The sequence below is a fragment of the Pseudorca crassidens genome, chromosome 3 (genome assembly GCF_039906515.1).
Source record: "Pseudorca crassidens isolate mPseCra1 chromosome 3, mPseCra1.hap1, whole genome shotgun sequence".
Taxonomy (NCBI): Eukaryota; Metazoa; Chordata; class Mammalia; order Artiodactyla; family Delphinidae; genus Pseudorca; species Pseudorca crassidens.
In genome coordinates this window covers 159,592,087-159,616,355 of record NC_090298.1, presented here as the reverse complement: position 1 = coordinate 159,616,355, position 24,269 = coordinate 159,592,087, and the positions used below count along the sequence as shown (strand labels likewise).

The 24,269-nt window shown below is 48.0% G+C and overlaps 1 protein-coding gene across 1 annotated transcript in view; it reads left to right on the top strand.

Moving 5' to 3' along the window:
- Window positions 1-4,757: 4,757 nt before the first annotated feature.
- MED26 (mediator complex subunit 26) overlaps window positions 4,758-24,269 on the top strand; it is a 39,301-nt gene continuing 19,789 nt past the window's right edge. Inside the window, exon 1 of the mRNA XM_067733116.1 lies at window positions 4,758-5,125. Coding sequence (XP_067589217.1) covers window positions 5,054-5,125 — 72 coding nt within the window. The 5' untranslated portion in view covers window positions 4,758-5,053. The remainder of the gene's footprint in view (window positions 5,126-24,269) is intronic.

Below are 24,269 nucleotides of genomic sequence, written 5' to 3'. Positions count from 1 at the left end.
CCTCCTCTTGTTTTTAACAGTTTTATTGAGATGTAATTCACATACAGGTCACCTATTGAAATTGGATGATTCAGTGGTTTTTGGTATATTTACAGAGGCAACCATCACTACAGTCTAATTCCAGAACATTTTTATGACTCCAAAAAGAAACCCCGCACCCATTAGCAACCACTGCAAATTCTCTCCCAGCCCTGGCAACCATCAATCTACTTTCTGTCTCTATGGATTTGCCTATTCTGGACATTTCATATAAATGGGAGCATACAAGATGTGGTCTTTTGTGTCTGCCTTCCTTCATTCAGCATGATGTTTTCAAGGTTCATCCACATTGTGGCATGTGTTGGCACTTCACTCCCTTTTATGGTTGAGTAATATTCCAGTGTATAGATGTACACTTCGTTTATCCAATCACCAGTTGATGGGTTTTTGGCCTTTGCACGTTGCACCTATTAAGGATAGAGCTGCTATGGACATTTACCTGTACAAGTCTGTGTCAGTGTATGTTTTCAGTTTTCTTGGGGTGATTCGCAGGAGTGGAATTGCTGAGCTGTGTGGTAACTGCCAGGCCTTCTTAGGGGTTCACTCTGGATCCGGCAGAGTGTGGCTTCTACCGCATCCTCTAGGCCAAAGTGAGTTGCAGACCCCACACAGAGTCAAGGGGAGGAGCTGATGCAAGCGTCTGACTGTCCAGAGGGCTTCGTCAGGGCCCTCATGTGAAGCCCTCAGTGGAACTTGACACATAATAGGTACTCAATATTACTCCCAGTCGTTATTCTCTTGATTACTAAAAATTATACAAAATTGGGGCTGTAGGGAAAACACAAACTGTTAGGACTTAGATTGACAACCATCAGTCAGCCTGATAGCAAACCCATCTTCAGGATTTTGGAGATTATGATTATACTTCAAATTAGCAGTACCTCAGTCAGAAGGTGAGAATTAGAGGCTACTAGAGGTCAGAATAACACCAGCACTGGACGAGATCATCAGGAGGCATCACATACTCGTTGTAGAAAATGTGGAACTTCAGGCAAAAGTGTCAGAATAAAAATCACCTGTCAGAGATAAATGTTTTGGTTTCTTCCACTATTTTTTTCTATGAATTATGTGCATAAGTATATATATTTTAATGCAACTAAAATTAAGATTGTAAGATATATAGTTTATATGTTGCATTTTAGCATTTAATATTGGGAGCATTTTCCTGTATTATTCAATGCTGGTTTATAATGGCTAGGTTATCTAGCTAGCCAGCTCTATATTCTTTTATTTATTTTTGAAGTTTAATCTATAGTGACATACAGCTTGGTGTATTTCTATATGTTGCCTACATAAGACAAGACCACCACCCAAATGGAATTACAGAATCCCATGGTTCCTCCTAGTCCGTAACCATCTCATTTTCATGAACTGACTCCCAGTTTATTTATATACCCCCCGATTACTGGACACATAGGTAGCTTCCAGTCTTTTGCCCTTAGAAATGATGCTGCTGTGATCTTCCTTGTACAGACACATTTGTCTGCATCTGATTGCTTCCTGCAGATACATTTCTAGAAATTGTGAAATGCCGAGTCAGAGGGTGTCAATGTATGGAAACGCTCTCCGTTGAAATGCTGCCTCCATGTCAGTCATTTTTCTCTGTACTCCAGAATTCCCCTCTTTGTGCTTCTGCAACACTTTGCTTGGACAGTACAACTATGGTATTGTATTAATGAGCCCCTAACTTGTTTTCAGGTCTTGGCTTCAAAACTAGCTCCCCAGGAGCAGGCTTTGTGCATGTTTGTATCCCCACACTTGGAGACATGATAAAAATTGAGTTCTCTCACCTATCTTTGAAACCCTTCCTAAAAGCAGTGACATATCAGGGGCTATTCAGAACCAGTTGAAACTGGCTTCACTTTGGAACAGGACTTGCTGCAAAGCCACGCAGAACTCTGAAACCCATCTCTAGGTGCTTCTGAGATCATTGATGTGGCTGAAGGAGTTAATACGCAAGAGTGTTTTTTAAAAATTCCCACCAGACTGTTAAACTCAGAGCAAACATATGGGTCCAAGTCGGGTGGTGGGTTTGCACACATTTTCCTATTAATCATTGGAGTCTTCACATACCTTATTGGGATAAGTCCAGTAACAACTTCTCCTTTAAGTTGCCCAACTCCAGGGGTTTATGTGTCTAAAGGGGCACAGCTGCTTTTCACTTCAGGTGTGTCTGCCCAGGTATGCCTGCTGTTGCTCCTCGCCACCACCTGCTGTCACTGTTGAACACTGGTCCGCTGCAGGTGTGGGAGCTGGCCTGCTCATGGCCTCCTATTGTGATGCTGTTGCTTGTCCGGATAGGAGGAGGAGTCCGCTCCCAACCTGCCAAGCTTGGCTGAGGATGCTGGGCACTTCCCGTGGCAAGAGCAAGTCAGGGGGTCAGAGCCACTTCCTCTCCCTTCCTCTTTGGGGGCCACCTTGCTAAGAGGTGAGGCATTCCAAGCACAAAAGATCTTGTCCTCTCAGGACAGTGGGGCTGGTGCTATCTAAATAATTTTAGGGACATATTTCCAGGGAAGAACCATTATAGCAAGAGGATTTACTTCGAGCCCCAACTTTGCCATTTCAAGTATCTCTTCCTCAAAGCAAAAAGTCTGCTAGGTGAACTGCATTATCTACCCTGGACCTAAGAGAACTGCTAACATTTTCAAGACTCCCATTTAGTGGCTATCTGATTTAATCTTTATAAGCACCCTTTGTATATACGTTAAATGTGGAATAATACTACATATACTATATACAGAATCTGTGTGTGCCCATGTGCATCCTCATGTGTATTTATATCTAATGAAGTACTTCATTTATTAAATATTTATTGAGCCCCCACTGTGTGCCAGATCTGTGGAACTGAACTGCATAAGTACGTCTGGGTGTGTGTATACAGCTGCCATGTGTTTGGATGAGACATTCATTCACTTATTTCACATATATTTAATAAGCACTCCTCTATCTACTGGGGACACGGAATCAGTGCCCTTGTGGAGCTCACAGTCATCTTAATGTTTCTTCTTAGTTTAGAAAGAGTAGGTAAATGGAGTGCTTTCCAGATCTTTCTTAAGTAACCTGACCCATGGGAAACAAATTGCTTGTTTCTAAGTAACCCTTGATTTAAAAAATAATATATTGTATATCTGAGTCAGAAATTAAAAAGGGAGGCAGGACAGGAATATCCTTGGGGGAGTGCTTGTTTATTTTCCTTGTCTGAAGTGAGATAAAGAATATCTCCAAGTGGGCTGGTTTCCAACCGGGACCGTGTACACAAAGCACCTCATTCTAGGAGGGAGAGTGAGTAAATAAGAGAAGTCTTTTGCCGGTATTTATTGCCTCCTACAAGTGTGATGTAAAACTTCACACGTGCAGAAGCAGGCAACCACAACCACGTGCGGAAGCCGCCGTTTTTGCAAATAAAAATGCTTCCCAGAAGCATGACAAATGCAAGACTAACAGGTGTAGCACAGATCCAAGGCGCACATGTGGTTCTCATCAGCTGCCTCTGTTTTAAATCTAGGCCTTCCTGTAACAACGAAAAAAGTTATTTCTTCCGAGGCTGCGGCTAATAATCCACTCAGCCTGCCTTTCTACCCCTTCGCATAACTGTATATTTAACAGAGCTTCCAGAGAGAGAGGAGACAGCAATGAAAGAAGGCAGTGAGGGGGCGGGGGGGAAGCCCTTAGACTTGACATTTAACAATTCTGGGTTTGACCTATAACTCTGGGTGACCTTGGGCCTCAGTTTCCTCCTTTATAAAGGAGGTTCAGAGAATGAGGGCTTCAATTTTCCAGCATCTCCACGCAAAGCAGGGTAGAAGGGTCTTTTAAACGAGTGATTCTCAACAGGGGTCGGTTCTGCCAACCAGGGGACCTCTGGCAGTGACAAGAGACATTTTTGGTCGTCCCCAGCGGGGAAAGGGTGCTACTGGCATCTAGTGGGTAGAAACCAGGGATGCTGCTGAACATCCTGCAATGCACAGGACAGGCCCTGCAACAACAGTGATCCGGCCCCAAATGTTACTGGTGCCCAGGTTGAGAAACCCTGGCGTGGACACAGGTTTGCAACGTTGGTGTCAGCTCATGGTTTGGGGCTTTCCCAGCTTGGGGTAGCGGCTCCTCCGTGAGGCACTTTGCAGTCTCATGCTTTGGGGATCCTGGCCCTCGGCGCTGCCGACCCCGGGTTCGCATCCACGACCTCTGGAGGGGCGGGGGCGGCAGCGTTCCTCGGCTCCTCAGTTGACCCGCGCACGGAATTACAACGTGGACGTCTGCCTACTGACCCCCAGGAACGCAGATAAGAGAGGCTGAGGAGGACCCCCGGGCTCAGAAAACTTGGCAGCTCCTCCCACCTGCGACTCCCGTCACCTCCGTCAGAATGGGGAAAGCTTTTCTGCCCTAGGAGGGGTCCTTCCGCTGTCCTCTCCGCCCCGCTGCCCTCAGGCGGCCACCCACAGCGCCCGGGTTCAAGGACTCGGCGCGTATCGACCGTTTCCGTCGGAAACCTCGGCCCCCGCCCAGCTTGGGTGGGGGCGGGGCCTCCAGGCGGTGGCCGTTGCCCTGCCCAACCGCCTCCCAACGTCACCTTTGACCGGGAGGGAACAATGCGCCTGCGCGCGCATGCGTAAGAAACGAGGGGGCGTGACCCGCGTGTGGCCCCGCCCAAGTTTGGCGTCTCAGACCGCCCCATCTCCCAACCTCCTCAGTGTGGTGCCGACGCTGCGTGCGGCGCGGGTTACCCAGAGTGCTCCGCGCGGGGGCTGCTCACTGGAGTTTGGTTCTCGAAGCGGCGGCAGCAGCGGCGACGGCTCCGGCGGCTCCTCCTCCTCCTCTGGTGGCGGCGGCGCCCCGGGCCTGAGCCCCGGCCCCGGCTCCCCTCTCCGCCACCCCGCGCGCCCCCACTTCCCCCGGTGCCGCGGGGAACATGAGGCTCCGCTCCCGGAGGCCGACGAGTGAGTGACCCCCGTCCGCCGCCTCAGCCCGCCCGCCCGCTGGCCCGGCCGCTCCCCCCCGCCTCGCCCAGGCAATGACAGCGGCTCCGCCGTCTCCGCAGCAGATCAGGGACCGGCTGCTGCAGGCCATCGACCCCCAGAGCAACGTAAGTGTTCACCGCATGGGCTGAGGTGGAGGCCGCGTGGGCCCGGGACCCTCCCCCTCCATAGTGCCCCTCCCCCGCAGGGCTCCGGGGGACCCACCGGCCACCCACCTGCCCCCGAGGGCCGCTGCCATCCCGGCCTCTCGCCCCCCAGGCCCGGGCCGGGGGCTGGTCGGGCAGCCCGGCGGCGCTCGGTACGTGAGGCCGAGGCTTTCGTGCGGCCTGGGCGGAGGGAGCAGATGGGAGCTGAGATCAGAGCTTTTTCTCCTCTCCCGCTCCAGCTCTACGACCCTTGCTGCTCCTGACGGAGCTCCCCCGCCTCGCCCTTCCCGGGGGACCCGCGACCCCCGGGAAGCCCTCCCGGCGCGGGGGAGGGGAGGGGGGAAGGCTGTGGAGCAACTGGTGTCCGGGGTATGACTCGGGGAAGCCGGTGCCGGCGGTGTCTTGGTCTTCTGGGTGATCAGGGAAGTCCTCTTTCTCTTTCCTCCCGTCTGGAAGCACCTTCCTGGCTTCGGAGGGAACCCCCCTGGCCTGCTTTGCACCTAGCCAGCTGCCCAGGGCACTCGGAGAGTCCCTTTTGGTTCTGAGAGTGGACATGCCTTTGCCGGGTCTCTCTTGGGGTCCCTGCCGACGGAAGATGATCTTGTGGAGAGTGGGATTCTTTCTGTTACCTTTCTGGGCCTAAGTACTCATTACGTCTCAGACCAAGCCAGAGCCCTGCTTTTTGGTAGTGAATTAAAGGTGATTGTTTGCTCTCCCATTCCACCCAGAGCCCTCCGTCGGCTGTCTACGCCCTACCTGGGGTCCTAGCCTGTTGGTTTGTGACCTAGGCCATCAGGGTTAACCCCAGGGTGTCGCTTTCTCAGGTGCTCCTCCACGGAGGCTACTGTTTGTGGAGGGATCTCCCCTGCCCCCCTCCGTGTGTGTAGGGAAAGACTCATCGTGTTCTCATATTTTTTATGAGTGGTTTACGGCCATAGGGGTCATTTCCCCCTGTGGCAGGAGCAGTGGAGCAATGGGAAGATGTAGTAGCATCCAGGTATGAAGTGAGCCCCTGCATTTCCTGGGAGACCAAGAAGTGGCCATTGAAACCACTTTTTAATGTGCTGGGGATGGAAGAAATAAACCATCTTGGGCTTGGCTAGGTAACTTAGGTTTCTGTCACTATGGGGGCTTTTGCTTTTCCTTTACATGAGTTTGGCTGATTACTTTTAGCAGTAGGCTTTAGCCTAGCATTTTGGGAATAATTCATGTTGGATTGTACAATTCTGGCAGAAATAGTTATTTTTGTAAGACTCTGATTTCTGTATCATAAGTAATTCTGTCATTCCTGGTCTTCAGACCCCATTAAGATAGATTTGGTGGTAATTGTCTTTAAGAAATATTGTATACATTTTTGTTATGACTTTGGGGGTGGAGTAGGCACAAGCTATATAAAAACCTTGCAGAATTTTTGCAGAAACGGGTGCTGCAGCAATTCCCAAGACTGAAATATTAGAGGATAAAACAAGTGACTTGAAATATATAGCCTTGGTGACTTTTGCATCAGTCAGAGTGTAATTTCTTGAATTCCATGTGCTTGTTTGCCTTCCGGAGAGTCTGAAAGGTTGCTGAGATATTAGCACTGATCCTTAACGCCACCTTGGAAAGCTTTGGGATCAGGAGGCGCTTTAACGGGCAGTCACCATGTTGTAGATTAGGTGGGGCAGTGACCTCAGGGGTTCCAGTGTTGTGTAAGGCCCTAATCTAAAGGGTTCCTAGGAGTACAGGAGGAAGAGAGGCCAAGCCCACGGTTGTGTGACGTGTCATGGAATGCACATTTCACGTGGCTTATTTGGGTGGACTCTTGTGATAGGTGTGTGTAGAGTCCTACTAATATAAGTGTGGTGGATGAAATTGGGAAATTGTCTCTGAATATGAGTGGGGAGAAAGTGCCACCTTTAAATGCTGCTGTTGTCAGTGACATCCCTGAGTATTGTTATAAGCCGTTTGACAGGCATGTGGCTTGGAGCAAACCCCATATAGAAACTCAGAGCTGTGGAGGGATAGGTTGCTGGCAGAGATGGTGTGACCTTATTTCTGCAGTTTCTCTTGATTGACCTGGGCTCAGGTGAGAGCTAGGTGGCTCCAACCAGGCGGTGCCAGCACACAGCTGTTCTTCTCTTCTGGCTTGCTCAAGTAGGAACTCCACTTCTGTATAGTTAGTTGACACATATTTAAGGTGCTCCTGGAAAATAAAAATGGGGACAGTGTTGAAGAGCCAACACTAAAATTAAACCTCTTCTGAGAGAAGCGACAGAGAATTGTGTCATGTAATGCTTACCTTTATGGGCATGCAAGTATGCTAACAAACTTAGCTTTTGCTGGAAAACTCAATGTCAGGCAGCTGACCTAATATCCACAGGTATCTGAAAACTTAGGGAAATAACAAAGTAACACTTTCTGACCATCTCCCTGACAAAGGAGTTCTTAAGAGGAAAGTTGTTCCTTTGCTCTATATTCTAGCCTCTGGAGTATTTGAATATCTATAGCATCAGGCTCTGCGTTAATAATTTCTCTCAACTCAGTAATAAAGTAAATTCTGTACATTCCTTTTCAAAAAGCAACTAACGGTTTTTCAGAACAGTCGAAGCCTTACTCTTCTTGTGTATGGCAGCCCAGAGCGTTGAAAATCTTTCTTAAGTGCACTCTGCCTTTGTTCCATCTTAATCTTGTTTTGTTATGGATAAAGTTGAGGACTGTCTTACTCCTGCCCAGAAATCAGAGTCAGTCCACCCAAGCATAATCTCATCAGCAAATGATTAGTTTCCCGTTTGTATCGGACACTCATTGTTTCTCCAGAGTTCGGGCTTTGTCTTCTCTGTCTAGAGCAGAAGCCTTAGGTGTACTTTCTAAGTGCTGGTTAAACTGACTGAACCCTAGACTCCTTCTTGGGCTGTCCAGCAGGAAACCTCAGGAACTACTTTTCTTCTTCACTGTTCTGCAGACTTCAGGTGCCAAGGGGAGGTGAACAAGGGGCCTCTGCAGAGAGAGACACGGGAAGGATAATTTTCCCACCTAGGAATTTGAAGGTTAAGATACCACTTAGCTTCACTGGACTGCAGGTTCCTCATCTGCAAAGTGGGATTGGGAACTGGTGTATTTGCCCCAAAAGCTCCTTCCAGATACAGGTTCAGATTCTGGAAGGTGCAGCAGAGGCTAACATGAATTGTTGTTCTAGAAGTTTCTTCTTTTAATGCACGGTACATTGTGTGAATTTTCTGAATAACAGACACCAACACACTTCTACAGAGATGTATGCTTTACCTGACTTTGTGCAGCAGAGTATCCTGCTTTCTCCCAACAGCCTATAAAGGGAGGTGGAGTGAATAGCCAGTCTCCCCTTTCTGCAGGTGCAGAAGCAGACATCATGACAGTACTGTTTAGTGAGTGTCTCCCATGGCCAGGAGAGGACAAGATGCCTTTGTTTCCTACTGACTTAATGTGAGGTGACTGCCCTAAAGTTAGGGAGGGACTTAGCCAAAGTCATTAAGCGATAGTGCTTCCAACGTTAAACGCCACCATACTGCTCTCAAACATGGAGAGGCAGCTTCAGAAGAGGCCAAGAAGGCAGCGTCCTTGAGCTGGTAAGAAAAGATGTGGGAGTCTCTTCTCTCCCACACAAGTTTATATGAGATGACAACTTGGGTTCGATTTACCTGTGATAGATCTTACAGGTTGATGACATTAGACAGCCTGTCCCGGAAACATCTTAAGGTTTCTGTCAGGGACACAGAATCCTGGGCCAGACCACACTGTGGTGTGGCAACTGCTAGCTGATGTGGAACTTTTCATGAGTCTTGTGTTCCAGCTTCCTTTTCTGCTTCAAGATTACAGCACTTTTGATGTTAATTTAAAATGCCATTGATCCTGCAGAAAATAGGAATCTTATAAGTTCTAAAATGGAAGACTATTAGTTCTGATTCTCATTAGTATATTAGAAGATATGAAATCTAAGCATGTGGACTCTTCCTGATCACAGTGGTTGCCCACATTCAGTAACCTTCCTGTCTTTGCTCTTTTACGTCGTGGCCAGGACGTGTGAGGACAGCAGTGTGGCATTTTATGACTTTGGGAAGTAGGCAGGTAACAGTGTTGGTTGTGAAGCAGGTGTAAGACCTTGTTGTGATTCACTCTCTCCCTCAGAAGAAGGTGGACTTTACATTCGGTCTTCATGGAGGTCCTCAGAGGAGGCTCTTGTCAGGGTATGTTGTCCTGGCTGGAGGTCACAGAGGCCTAGGAGGACAGTCCAAGATCAGCTTATGGGAAGGGGTTTTTGTCCTGATACAGATATAAACAGGCACCATGGTCACCCGGGCTCATGATGCAGCTTCGTGTGGTAGGACATGCCCTCAGGGGTGCCAAGCGTGGAGTTAGGTGAAGGAGGAGAGCTGTATTTACTTTGCCTCAGTTTTGGTGTCCATGTGAGTGTCTTCTCAGATGGAGTTCTGGTTCATCCAGAACTGATTTAACCCAGCCCAACCTCTAGGTGACTGCCTCAGGGGGTCTCCTGCCCTCCCCCCCCCCCCACTGTAAACCACCTTCTGGAAGCTGGGGGCTGTGTCTCTCAGTAGAAGTTGTGCTTTTCCTTTTTATTCCTGGTGGTGGCTCTGGCCTGAGTCCGCCTGGTCCCTGTGGGTCCCACTAGCTGGTTGTCAGATTGGGTGACTGAGTTTGTGGCTCAGTGGCCGGCTGCGTAGGCAGCGCATTTTCAGTCCAGCCTTGTGAGTGCCCATGCTCAGAGCCCCTTCTCAAACTGCTCCTTTTCACTCTCCAGGCACATGAGTAGCGCTGAACAAGTATTGACACAGGGATTCCATGAACTGGAGAGCATTTCCTGAATAAGGAGGGCCAACCAATATTCCACATGCTGTGTTTAAAAGTACTCCCTGAATGAATTCCAGGTCTTGGGAGGCAGTACGCTTACATTTCTTTCTTTCTTTCTTTCTTTTTTTTTTTTTTTTTTGTGGTACGCGGGCCTCTCACTGTTGTGGCCTCTCCCGTTGCGGAGCGCAGGCTCAGCGGCCATGGCTCACGGGCCTAGCTGCTCCGCGGCATGTGGGATCTTCCCGGACCGGGGCACGAACCCATGTCCCCTGCATCATCAGGCGGGCTCTCAACCACTGCGCCTACAGGGAAGCCCTACACTTACATTTCAATCACCAACTGATGCACACTGTTTATGGAGAAATATGGTAAAACTGGAAAAGGTGGCTCAGCAGTTGAATAAACATTTCTAGCAAGCATTTATGGTGCTGGATATGGAGAGTGCAGACCTGGGGGTGCCCAGCTGCAACCCTCCAGGGACCTGGAGCAGGCATAGAGCGTGCACACGGATAGTCTGGGGTGCGGCAGCCTTACAGGGCTACAGCTCTTAGATCCAAGTGGAACAGTTCATGTGTCTTATTCGAAGATAGTTCAGAATTCTTAAGAGCATGAAATGGCTTTCTAGAATCATCATTTTTTTCCATCATTTGAGTTTTCAGAAGGAAAAGGAAGTCAGTTCTTGGTTTGTCTCTGACCTGAGGGGAATGGAGAGTTTGGAGGAGTTGGTAGCAAATCCTTGAACAGTTTGCCCTCTCAGCAATGGGATGGGAAGGGGGCAGGTGTCAGGCTCTGTGAAGGGCCTGGGGCTCGTTTCCAGTACTGGAGTTAGGTAGGCTCTGTGTGGCTTCCGGAGGCAAACCTAGGACTTGGAAGGCAGGAGTTCCTGGGAGGTAGGTGCTGTTGCACTCAGGGGAGCTCTTGATTATCGTCAGAGCTGGCTCAAGAGTCCAGGGCCACCATGCCAGGTGGGCGTGCAGGCAGGACTGGGCCCTCTATCTGGGCCCTCAGATTCTTGACCTGTGAGTTCCTGGAGGTTCTGTGATTGTATATGGAGGCTGCTAAAAAGAAGAGTCGTGTCAGGTGATGTGCCACTTCCAGGCAGGTGGGGTTAAAAGCCTTCCAGTGCTCCTGGGACTGCAACAGAGTTTCCTGGATTCATCCATTGGAGGCTGTAAAATGAAGAGCTGCTGTTTACTGAGCACTTACTATATGCCAGGTATTGTGTAGAGTGCTTTGCATCCTTGGTGGTTCTCTGAACCACTCTTGCAAGTGGATGCTCCATCTTCATTTTAGGGGAGAGCAGAGGTTAAGTGATCTGTCCAGTGTCACAGAGGTGGATATGGGAAAGCTCTGGGCCCAAACCCAGTGCTGGTTGGCTCAGAAGCCGATGGGCTTAACAACAGTGTCCCACCTCCTGCATAAGCAGTGCCCAGCATGAAAGTTGAACTCCAGTGCATCTTCTGAGGTTAACCTTAAATGTGAAGTGTTTTTAAACGTTAAGTTTTGCATTTCTATTTCCTTCCCACATCCTACCACCTTTCCCCCCTTAAAATCTTCTAGCCTAGTGGGTCCTAACCTTTTTGGGTGTTAGGGTCCATTTTTATGATCAGAAACATTCAGGAACTTCCACATAATGGCAGGTGTACTTTGAGTAGCTGTTTTCTTGTTTTTGTTTTTGGAGAAAACTCAAGGACAGAAGCTACTCCTAATCCAGTAATGTTTTGAAATGAAGTTATAGCTTGTTGTCAGAACAGCATCTACTTAAACCTGGAAGCCGACTTTACTTGTATGTGTGTGACACCTAGGATCGAACCCTTTGTACTGCCTCTGGTTGGGGCCTCCTGTTGTCCCTACTGCTCTCCCTTTTCCAGAAACCTTTCCTGCTTTAATCAAAGACAGTCTCCTTCTGGCACTGTACCTAACTTAAAAATCCTACATTCCTGCTGAGTATAGGTCTTGTTGAACACGTTTTCTATGGGATTGCAAGCTCCTTGCTGGCAGAGCATGAGTTACTCCCCAGGTATCCAGAACTTCTTCAGCAAGTGGGTGCTCAGATGCTTGTTGATCTTCCGTGAAAAGGGCTGGTCTTCAGAATTGGCTGTCAGCGCTTACTGAGCAGGTATGAGGTGCCAGCACTTTTCACCTTTAATCTGTACAGCAACCCAGGGAGGCAGGTACCAGTGCAGAAACTGAGGCTCAGTGGACACACAGCTAGAAGGGATGACACTAGGGTTGGAACCTACCCACCCAGTCCTTAGCCACCTGCTGCTGCCTCCCATGTCACTCGAGAGAGGGCAGTGGATTACAAGGCAGACATTCCACTCTGCTGCCTGGATTTGGATCCTTATGCTGGATTCATCTGTGCAACGTTTTTATGCTTGTCCCAGAGGAAAGTTGTACCTGAAATACTTTCTGCTTTCTCTTGAACTGGCTGAGGATAAGGTGTGAAGTGTTTTTTCCTTTTTGTTTCTTGGCTGGCATTTTTCACCCCTGACAGAGAAGGTGGCTCTTGATCTTAGATTCCCTGGCTGTCTGTGATCCCTGGAGACACTGTTCAAATGCTACCTTGGGATCCTGTGTCCTTTTTTGGTCATGTGACAAATCAAACCCTTCCTGGACACCCCCCTCTCCCGAGTTTCATTCGTCAAGGGCCAAAAAATGGGTGATGCTTTCTCCAGGCCACACCCTGTGGTGGGTCAGCCTCATGGCTGCTGTGGAGACTCTAGTCACTTGTCCACTGTGTGCACAAAGTGATTTTGTAGGTGGCTGGCCTTGGCTCTGTGATGGGGGGTTCTGTGGTGCAAACGTCAGCAGTCAGGTGAGTTACTGACGGAGAACTCAGCTGCACGTGACCGTGGCTCTCACCGAGAGGCCATTGGTGGCCTGGCAGCCCTCCTCCAGGTGCCGGTGGCCCCGCTGTCCTGCTTGTACCTTCAGCTCCTTCCCTTACCCACAGTCCGGTCAGATTTGGCTCCGCATGGCACCTGGCCCCCCAAGCTGGCTGCAGCTCTGCTTGCACACACCTGGGGGCTGGTTCTCCTTGTCCCCTCGATGCCTTACTTGGATATTCCCGCCTCCCCTATTCCACCTTAGCTCTCTTGACCCCTCTTTCCATCAGGTCCCTGGCCTAGCTTGGGTTGGATCGTGGGGTGGTGGCCACGTCCGCTTTCCCCTGGGTGATCCCCAAGATAGCTACCTGTGTCCTCCTTCTTGAAGCCAGTTCTCCTGAAAGCCACTTCCAGTAAACACTTCCCAACTTTTTTTTACCCCTTGGTGCACCTTGCATCTGTGCCAGGCAAATAGTTGGCAAGCTAGCTTTTTAGAGCTGCGAGGGTGGGGGGGGGGTGAATGACACTGACGTGTAGGTATATAAACTAGGAAGAGTTTACCCTTTCTGCTCATTGTTTCACATTGTTTCCTTCAAGTGTTCAGTTAGATAGTTGCAGGCAGAGCACCTTTACTAATTCTTTTAACCCCTTTTCTCCAGAGGGAGGGTGGCACTGCACTCATGACAGGAGCTTAAACGCAGAGGGGCTCATTGGCTTGTGTTACTTAAAGGCCCAGAAATGGGTCTCTTCTCAGGTGACAACCTGGCTTTACTCCCTCTCTCTGTTTTGCTTTTTGTTGTGTTGCCTTTGCATAGTGGATGTCTTCTCCCCAGCCCCTGCAGCTTTGGGATTCACCCTCACTGACCATTATCCAGGGGCAGAAAGAGAAGTCACGTCTTACCCAGAAGGCCCAGCAGACATTTCCCGGTGCCTTCTCTGGACTTTGATTGAAATAGGCTGTGTTCGTTGGTTCACCCCTGAATCTTGGCATGGTGTTAGTTCCATCCAGACTGACCCAGAGTGGAGGGGGTGCCCCCAAGAAACATTAGGTCCTGTTAATGGGAGAATGGGATGGGGAGTGGGCTGGCGGTGATCCCTGAGTGAGTGCTGGTTTAGTCACCTCTTAGATATGATAGCGCCTTCAAATAGTTGGGCGCCTTCAAATAGGTGGGTGTCATGCTAGGCCTGGGAGACTTGGGTCCAGATGACAGAATGGATGTAACTGAAATATGAGGTCTGGCGTAAGCAACGGGATTGTTTGGATGGCGTCAGATCACAGCCAGGGTTCTAAGTACCCACTCCTGATTGAACTGCAGACTCTGATTTGCCTGTAGTCTCACTTGGGTACCTTGTCTTAGTGCAGGTGCTAGGTTGCAGCTTCTGACCCTGTCCTGGGCTAAGGAGCCCTTTAGGAGTCCAGGAGAGCCTCACCATAGCACTGCTGATTCTCCTGTCCCCATCACCTTTCCTGATGCTGCAGTAACTGCCTGGATGAGCCTGGGTAGAAGGAGACCGTGCCTGTGACCCAGGCAGGAGCCGAGTTCTCCAGACTTCTGTTCTCCCGGGCTCAGAGGTATGGCTGATTACTCGGAGGTCTGGTCCGAGCTGATTGTCTTGCCCATTTCCTCTTGTCTGTACCCCCCATCCCGTCGTCGTCATTGTTGTCCTCCCCCCGCACCCCCCCCCGCTTACCAGAAACTGGTACCTGCATTTCTTTCCCTTAGGTTAACTGAAATGCATTGGGTCAGGTGATCTTTCGTGTCCCTCCATTTTTCCCTTCCAATCTGAGGGGCTCTAGGCAAGCACCCGAAATTGGTGATGTCTGCTCCCCCTTTGCTGGATGCTGGCAGCCTGGCAGTGGCAGATGTGGGCCACATGTTACATTTTAGGCGTGTCTGGGAGCGAGGAGGTTTGTGAATGGTTATTTCACTTTCACTTATATTTTAAAGGAGCTTCTTATTCTTAAGCATTTAAAGTTCTCCCTTTGAAGGTTGGTCAACAGGCCAAAGCTTCCACTGAGTGCAGGAGCCTCACTTCTCACCAAAGGGCAAAAGTATCACCCTCCCAGGTGTTGTGAGCTCATCCTGCATTCGCTTGTAACCTTTCTCCTCTCACCACTGAGTCAAAATACTGTTTGGGATTGAAATTGGAGTGGGAGAACTGAGAGGGAAACTGTTCTTTTTTTTTGTCCTCAGCATTGTGTGTGTCTGTATGGCTTGTGGACAGACTTCTTCCACATGGCGGGAAATGTAGCAGCTCTGGGATTTGAACTCTTGAAAGCTAGGACATAATCAAAAATGGATTCACTGACTTGCTTCCAGTTTGAAAACTCCTGGAGAATCACTCCAGCTTGGCTTGGGGGTGGGGTGAAGGGGGCTTTGTAAGAAAATGGCAGTGCCCTCAAGAAGTCAGGGAGGAGCTTGCAGAAGGAGCAGGGTCTGTTGTGCAGACAGAAGCTGTAGGTGTCGCTAGACTGCTGTAGCCCTCCCATGTGGCAGGACAAAAACAGTGAGGTCTGGGGCGGGTAGGTGGGGACTGTCAGGGTTTCTGGTGAACCTGCTTATCAGCCCCACTCAGAGTTAGGGGAGCAGGAACCTGCGTGTTGCCCTGGGGATGATGCTCCTGTGTCAACCATACAGTGGGCATGGTTTTCTGTACTGTTGGTGGTGGGCTCCCTCAAGTTGGGGAAATAGGAAGTGGCATCATCTGCTTTGTAAGATGAGCCAACAACGTTGTGCATGAGGATGCCCTTATGCTTGTCACTCCAGGCTGTCTTTCTGGGTCATCATGCTGTCCTCAGTGGCCTGCCTCAGGGTCAGTGCTGAATGCATCTCCTTGGGAACGAAGCAAGCCTGAGGCCTAACACTGAGCGGTTCCCATTGTCCCCTGGCTCCCTGTACCTTACTGCATTGGCCTTTCCGCTCTCTTCAAACCTCATGCCCACGGTGCCTCCTTCCCCTTGAGTATTTTGGCTTTGCTTTGGGGACCCCTGTCTGGCCTTTAAGACTTTCCCCAGGTATTCTCACCATGGCTTCCAGCAGTGCATGGGCCCTTGCAGTCCAGCTGCCTGCTGCCCTCGGCATGCTGTGCTTTTGGTTGGTGGTGCCACAATCCACTGCTCAGCTGGCCACCTCCCTTGGTTGCCCCATTCCTACAAGCAGGATCACTAGGGAGATGTAGCTGCTTCCCAGCCAGTCTCCTGTGTCCTGGTCTTGCCTCTGTGCCGGCCCCAGAGTGAGTGTCCAAAAACAGACTGGGATGTTTCACCCCCTCTGTTGGGGCCATGTGGCTGACTGGGTAACATGTGAGCTCTGTAGGTGACATAGTGAAGAAGACAGTCTTTCTCTGGGTGGAAAACTTGGGCTTTAGAGCTGAGCAGAACTGAGTTGGAATCTTGACTGCTGTTCACCATGTAGCTTTGGAAGAGGTTAGGTTTGTAGCCTCAATTTTCTCAGGAGGATGTACATACACTGCTTAGGAAAGCTGTTGAGAGTAGGATGTGGTCCCTGGCCTGAAGCATCTTGGATGTTGATGTGTGCATGGTAGCAAACAAACTTGGTGGTGGGCAGCTCACCCAGCTCCCATCCCCTACTTCCTCCTCCCTCCCTCTGGTCCATGCCCATGGGATGCTTAATGATTGGGGTCTAGCCAATCATGGGGCTGCGTCTTCCTGGACAGTGATTGGTTCAGGGATGGACCTGTGCCCATCTGAAAGTTTTAGTGCTCTGTTGGGATAGTTGGAGGAGACTTGAATGGGGAAGGATGTGAGCAGGTTGCTGCTAGGGTCTGCTGCCTAGGGACAGCCTGCTCAGGAGTGAGACTGGCCCAGAGGGATGGGGAGGAATAAGTTGCCTGGGCCCAGCTGGCCCTAGGTGAGTCAATGGCTTCTTTTCTTGATGAAGCCCATTTGAACTGGCTTTTCTGTCACTTGCAACCAGGAGAGTCAGCTGAGCACATTATGCCCTATAACCTCTGGCTCAGGCATCCTCTCTCCTCCCCTGCTGCAGCCGCACTCAGCTGCTCATCAGCTCCTGACCCACTGTTACACCCCCACCTGGGTGGCCTGCCCTCCCTCTATTCTCCCTCCTTCCTTCCCTTCCTACCTGCCTCTCTGGGCTCCAGGTCCAGCATGCCTTTCCCAACAAGCCCAGTGCCAGCTGTCCCAGGAGCACTGTCTTCTGACTGTTCTGGCATCCTGGTCTGATCTTGCCCACCTTTAACTTGTCTGACATGCCTGTGTCCGCCCCACCCCATTCTTTTGCTGATGCATAGTTCATTCTGTTAGGGCCAATGACCAGTTTATTGTGGATCCATCTCTGATTTCAAGCTGTGGGTAAGCGCAAGCAGTGCCTAACCTGGGAGGACCAAGCTGGGTTTGGGGTAAGAAAGAGTTCAAGTTTAGTGGGGACTGGGCAGGGCAGCTGCTTGGCTTTCTAGTATTGGGGTTGGGATGGCTGGTTCCCTGGAGGATGCCCCCCTCCTGTGATGACCGCTTGGCCCTCTCCAGACCTCAGGTCTTTGGAGTCCTCCTGTGGTGCGTCAGTTCCCTTGGAGCCATAGTGGCATGGTCAGCACTCAGGCATTGAGCCTGTCCTGTGTGTGTCACTCAGTTTTAGGGAGTCGAGATTCTAAGGGCTGGAGACAGGACTCAGGAAGCGGGGGAGGTGGGCAGCTACAGGTTTTGCAGCACTTGCCTAGCCCCCCTCTCTGGTGTGCACATGCCTCCTCCCTCCTTCAGGCCAGACCTGGACTCCCCCTAAAAGAGTCCCCCAGGCCTGGAGTCCCCCTAAAAGAAGGTTCTGAACTCTGAACCCCAGCTGTTCTGTGAGAGCAGCAGCTCCAGGTCCTACTTGGTTGCTTCCACCTGAGTGGCCTCAGGGTGAATCACTTAGTGTCTCCGGGCCTCAGTGTCTTTATCTGTGATATGTGGCTCTTGGTGCCATCACCTAGTGGTGTCATCCTAAGGGGCTGAGCATGTTAGGTGCCGGGTGCAGTGTCTGGCTTGGTTTAGTCACCTAGGTGAGGGAGCTGATACTGTTTCTCTGTTAAAGATGAGGAAAAGAGTGAGGGGGGTTGTCCTTACCTGAGGCCTTGCAGCTGGAAGGAGCAGAGGGTGGATTTTAATCCTATTAGTGGGTAATAGACCTGAAGGTGGAGTTCAGCATGGAGGGACTGGATCTCATTCAATCTAATGAGCAACCCTACTTAACAAATCAAGTGTTCAGTGTCTTTTGGCATCATCTTTATAAGGATTATCTCTTTGTAAGGACTTTATCTTTGGACCATAACAGAAGCAGGGGGACAGGAGCAACTCATCATATGCTCATTCTGTGCCAGGTATTATACCATTTAATAGATGAGTCTAAGGTTTAGCCAGGGTAAGTAGCTGGCCACCGCACAGCTGACCTCAGAGCCTTTACTTTTCTTAGGAGGCAACACTGTGCCCAGTGCAGGGAGGAGAGGGGACTGCGAAAATCCCTGCTGAGCTCTTTCCTTCCTGGCTGAGCACTGCTGCTGATGGAGATGGTCTCTGTCTGCACTGTTCTGTATGGTAGCCACAGCCACATGTGGCTAGTGAGCACCTAATGCGTGGGTGGTACACCAAGGAATTCACTTTAAAATTTCTATTTAATTTTAATGCCTACCTGAATTGGACAGCGTGCTTCCAGGGCCTCATCGCTTGTGCTTTGGGTAAGAGCTGGGGCCTGTGCTGTGTTTTTCCACATGGGGAGTTGGGTAGCATGGGGGTACAGAGTACGGCCCCTGTCCCCTCCCAGCGACCCTCAAGTCTTGACCCCTCCCCTGTCACACAGCCTGGTTTCTCTGATATCTCTGGGCCCCCTGAGCCATGTCAGCTCCATTCACGAGGTCTTGTCTCATGGAGAAGAAAGGCTTCTTCTCATTTCTTTTTTTTTAAAATTTTTTTTTTATTTTTATTTTTTTGCGGTACGTGGGCCTCTCACTGCTGCGGCCTCTCCCGTTGCGGAGCACAGGCTCTGGACACGCAGGCTCAGCGGCCATGGCCCACGGGCCCAGCCGCCCCGCGGCACGCGGGATCCTCCCGGACCGGGGCACGAACCCATGTCCCCTGCATCGGCAGGTGGACTCTCAACTACTGCGCCACCAGGGAAGCCCTTCTTCTCATTTCTTAAGTACAGGTTGGTGAATGCGAAATCCTCTGGGCCTCCCCCCAAATGAAAAAGACAAACGGATGGCCAGAAAGAAAGGGAGGGAGGGAGAGAGGGAGGGAGGAAGGAAGGAAGGAAGGAAAGAAAGGAGGGAGGGAGGAAGAAAAGTATTTCATATGCAAGGGTTTTGGAGTTCAAATCTATATAGCTCTGTTTCTGAGATGTTTGTCCTTGGACAAATCACATCAAATATTGCTGACAATCTGTCAGACTTGCTGTCCTCTATAAAGCGAAGACAAGCTCTACCCTACTGAAGGGTTAAATAATGCCTGAAGGGAAGTTGCTGGGTTCATCGTAGACACTGAACACATATAAGTCCCCTCCCTGCTTTTCTTGGGGGTTGGGGGCGGAGGCAGTTACTCCCCTGGATGAGTTTGTAGATATTTAACTGTGGTTTTCACAGATGGTATTTTTTGCCAAAGATAGTCTTCCTTTTAGTGTGAGCAATTACCAGACAACATTGCATAATTTTGCACATTTCTGAAAGCTCCCTAGGGGGAAGCAGGAAGAAATTGGTTGTAGAACAAAATCCCACAGTTGTAGAAGGAAAGGCACACTTCGGAAGAGGTGCTTGGGTTGGAACTCGCAACCAGGTTTACAGCCTGCCTGAACTTCTCCGAATCTCTCTGTATTGTGGTTGCAGACTGGGGAGGGGAGGGATCAAAATACAGATTTGTGTGTGTGCACGAAATCGCCTTTAGGAAGCAGTGTTCTTTTGGTATGGAGAACTTACTCAGAACTAACAATCACAAGCTCCCAGAGACGTCACCAGACCAGAGAAATGTTGATGTGATTAATAATCAGAAAATATACCTCATATTCAAATATGTGGGGGAAAAATGTTGTTGGCAGGTAATCAAGACGGCGTTAAACTGTCCTGTTGCTATTTTATATCTCCTAGAGCATCTGCCACTCTACCCACCTCATCCCACAGCACCTTGCTCCAGGACCCAGGAGCAACTTCATACTTCACCCTTTTGGAAAATATTTACGTGGCAGGAGGCATAGCCATGGTCACGTCCTTTGATCAGGTCATTTTACTCTTGGAAATTTATTTACAGATACATGGTCATTTTTAATAACAATGTTAATATAGTTATGTAATAATAATTTTTAATATCATTAATTAAATGACGTGGGAGAGGCTTAGGAAACATGGTGTATCTACAGAGTCAAATGGAGTAGAACTGTGAAGAATGATCCTACAGGCTCTGAAGAAAAATGGACAAGCCTTGCCATGATGAAGAAAAGGAGCATTTTTTGTCAGCCTTGCACAACTAGAAAAGGCACAAAAACTAGAACTTGGGGTAAAATGGGAAGCATTTGTATTGGGGCAATAGGAACGGTTTTTGTTTTTCCTGTGCTCCATTGTTTTTTCAATTAAACAGTAAAAAAATGAAAATAAAAGTAGATTGATTTAGCCTGAAGAGCACTCGAACTATTGAGAGCAATCAGATGTGGAGTGGATCGTGGGGCCACTGTGTACTGCAGCCAGTGGAGAGGAGAGGATTATTTCCTCTCTCATGCCTTTCTGGGAGATTCAGAGCAGGGGTGTGCAACTCTTTACCCCAGTCAAGTCCCCCAGTCGTATTTTTCATGCTCTCAGAGCACTGGGGTCCAGCCTCCCAGGACAGAGAAGATGTGCAGGACTCTTTTTAAAATTTTATTTATTTATTTTATTCTAATTAATTAATTAATGGCTGCGTTGGGTCTTTGTTGCTGCACGCGGCTTTCTCTAGTTGCAGCAAGCAGGGGCTACTCTTCGTTGTGGTGCTCGGGCTTCTCATCGCGGTGGCTTCTCCTGTTGCGGAGCACAGTCTCTAGGTGCGTGGGCTTCAGTAGTTATGGCACGTGGGCTCAGTAGTTGTGGCTCGCCTGTCTAGAGCACAGGCTCAGTAGTTGGGGTGCACAAGCTTAGTTGCTCCACGTCATGTGGCATCTTCCCAGACCAGGGCTCGAACCCGTGTTCCCTGCATTGGCAGGCAGATTCTTAACCAGTGCACCACCAGGGAAGTCCTGTGCAGGACTCTTGAGTTTTTATTGCAGTCAGTGCGGCCATAACTGTGGCCCTGTTAAAGCCCCAGCATCATCCGTGCTCCCTGCTTTTCTCCACCTTAGTATGTCCAGTCTATCTGTAAGTCCTGGTGGCTCTACTACCAAAATGTATATTCTCCCTTCATCATCTTTTCTCCATCTCTTGTCCAAGCCTGGCCATCACCCTCTTGCAACACTTCCCTCTTGCCCCTTCCAAACCAATATCAGATCACATCATTCACTTAAGATCCCATGTGATTAGAATAGACATCCCCTCTCCTCATTGTCATGATCTACAGGTGCTATGTGACTTGGACCCTTCTTTCCTTTCTCATCTCAGTTTATACTTCCGTCTCCCTCATTCATGACTGTGCACGTCTGCTCCCCAGACCTGTGACCTCAGATTCCTTCAGACTTCTGTAAAGAGCCCCATCCCCTCCCTGCTGTCACACTGCCTGCCTCCAGACTACGTGTGTTCATGGCACACATAGGAAATAGGGCGTCCAGGCAGGGCACTGGGAAACTAGAAGTGGGAGTGGGGGGAGGAGCAGTACATTTCTTCAGTATAGTTATGAGAAAAGTAAAGTGTTAGGGAATGTATTAAATATTGAACTTCTGTTTACTTTCCAAGTAACATTATTGATTTTCATAAAAGGGAGCACTGTGTCCATGAACATAACTTTTTTATGTTAGGTGGGCTTTTTTGTTTGTTTTTGCTTGACGTTAATAATCACCATGGAGAAATTCAGTTTGCATGCAGAGATGATAAAACTTAGAACCATTTTTTTAGTAAACCGTAATTTATAATAGTTGGTATCTAAAGAATCCAGGTTCTTTCCTCTTTTCACTTATATGTAATGTTGAATTACAGTAATGCAAATGGATTTTAGTTTCATTCAAACTTTATTTCAAGCACTTCGAAGTAATGAAGAACTCTAATTTACTCTAGTGGTGTGCCCATAAATGTTTGACAGCTGGCTCTCCAGGAAAAAAGAAGTATGCCTATACACACATAATTTATAAATTATACTGATAGAGAAAGGATAGGTAGCAGACAATTTACAAATAATAATGAAACACAACACTTTATTGTCAATTTGATGTAGTCAGTTGATTCTCACAGACTGCTTTCCTTGTTTTTTGCTGAACTTTTTGTATCTATAATCAGCATATGAGTGTAGTCCTGACATGAATGTTGACTGATAATTTTTATGTTAATGAGTCAAGTAATGTCTTAGCGAATCAGAAGAGAGTTCTCAATTACTGGAAGAATATTTCCTCATCGTTTGTGCTATTCCTAAGGTAACAGCTACAGGCATGACACACTTTTAAGTTTAATCTGCATAATCAACATTTTCTTAAGTCTAAACCCCAGGGGTTGGTGAACTATTTCTGTAAAGTGCCAGATAGTAAATATTTTCAGCTTTATAGACCATACAGTCTCTGTCACAACTCTGCCTTTATGCATAGCACAGAAGCAGCCATAGACAATTTGTAAATGAATGTGGCTGTATTCCAGTAAAACTTTATATTCACATAGTTGATTTTATGTTATGTGAATTCCACCTCAATAAAAAATACATAAAATGAAATTTTAAAACTCTTTACAAAAACAGGCATTGAGCTGGATACAGCCCAGGACTCTACAGAGGCCACCAACTCGACAATAAATCAAGCCCTGATTTGTAGTGTTCGCCAATTTCCATGGTATAAATACTTCCACTATGTCTGATTTCAAGCTACTAACATGTCTGTCACCAAATATGGAGTTGGGAAGAGATGCCTCAGTAGTACACCATTTTCACCATGAAGATATAGTAGTAATGAATAAACTCAGAAACCTAGATAAAATAGTAAATGTGAGAAAATAAGTAGGAAGTGATGAGTTTTGAGTATTTCATCACCTTTGTTTTCAGTATAACTTATTGTATACAGTTTCTGTCATTGCATTTTCTTTAAGTTAAAAAATCTGTTATACTTTTTTAAAAAATTGAAGTATAGTTAATTTACAATGTATTAGTTTCAAGTGTACAGCAAAGTGGTTCAGTTATATATATATATGTATATATATATATCCGTTTTCAGATTCTTTTCCATTATAGGTTATTACAAGATATCGAGTATAGTTCCCTGTGCTATACAGTAGGTCCTTGTTGTTTACCTATTTTATGTATAGTAGTGTGTTTATATTAATCCCAAACTCCTAATTTATCCCTCCTCCCCTTTCCCCTTTGGTGACCATAAGTTTGTTTTCTATGTCTGTGAGTCTCTTTCTGTTTTGTAAATAAGTTCATTTGCATCATTTTTTTTTTTAGATTCCACATGTAAGTGATATCATATGATATGTAAATTTCTCAGCTGTTTTATATATATATATATATAAAAAACACTGAATCACTTTGCTGTATACCTAAAACTAACACAACATTTTAAATCAACTATACATCAATTAAAAAATACATATATCTCCAAATGAAGATGCCCTTGAGAAGTAAAAGAGAGTGCTAAAAGTAAATTACATTAAACAATTTTTGACCACAAATGGTTTATTAAAAAGCAATAAAAATTCCATTTAAAAACTATTTTTAATAAAATTCTAAAACTTTGTTTAAAAGATGAAAAATCCAGGACACACGCTAAAATGGATAGGACGCCGAGTTAACTAGGACAGAGGTCACCCCAGACCTCAGGAACATGGCAGTAGAAGTAAGGCAGAGGTAGTGTCCATCCTTGCTGCTCAGAGGAACATCTCAAGTGATACTTATTTCAACCAGAATCTTCGTCAAATGAAATATAAGTCATTCCTGCTCCTTGGGTACTATGTCTGCTTATGCATGTTGGTGCCTTTGTTTTTTCAGGAACTAAACAAAGCTTACAAGCACCAACTCTGGAGCCAGACTGCCTGGACCTGATCCTGGCTCCGTGCCTTATTATCTGTGCGGCCTTGGGCAAGTTACCTAACATCTTGGAGTGTCACTGCCCTTATACAGAAAACGGGGGAAGTAATAATACCTATCTCCCGAGGTTGTTTTGAAGATTAAATGAGTTAATACACTTCACACGTCTAGAACAGCACCTGGCACATGGGTCTGCTTGTGCAGTTTTAATGCTATTAGTGTCTACCATGTACCTGACCCTGAGGTATAAATAGAGGTGTTTGTGAGCTGGGTAGAGCTCAAGGATTTGTGTCGTTTCTTAGTACAGTGTTTTTAAAACTGGAATTAGCTACAG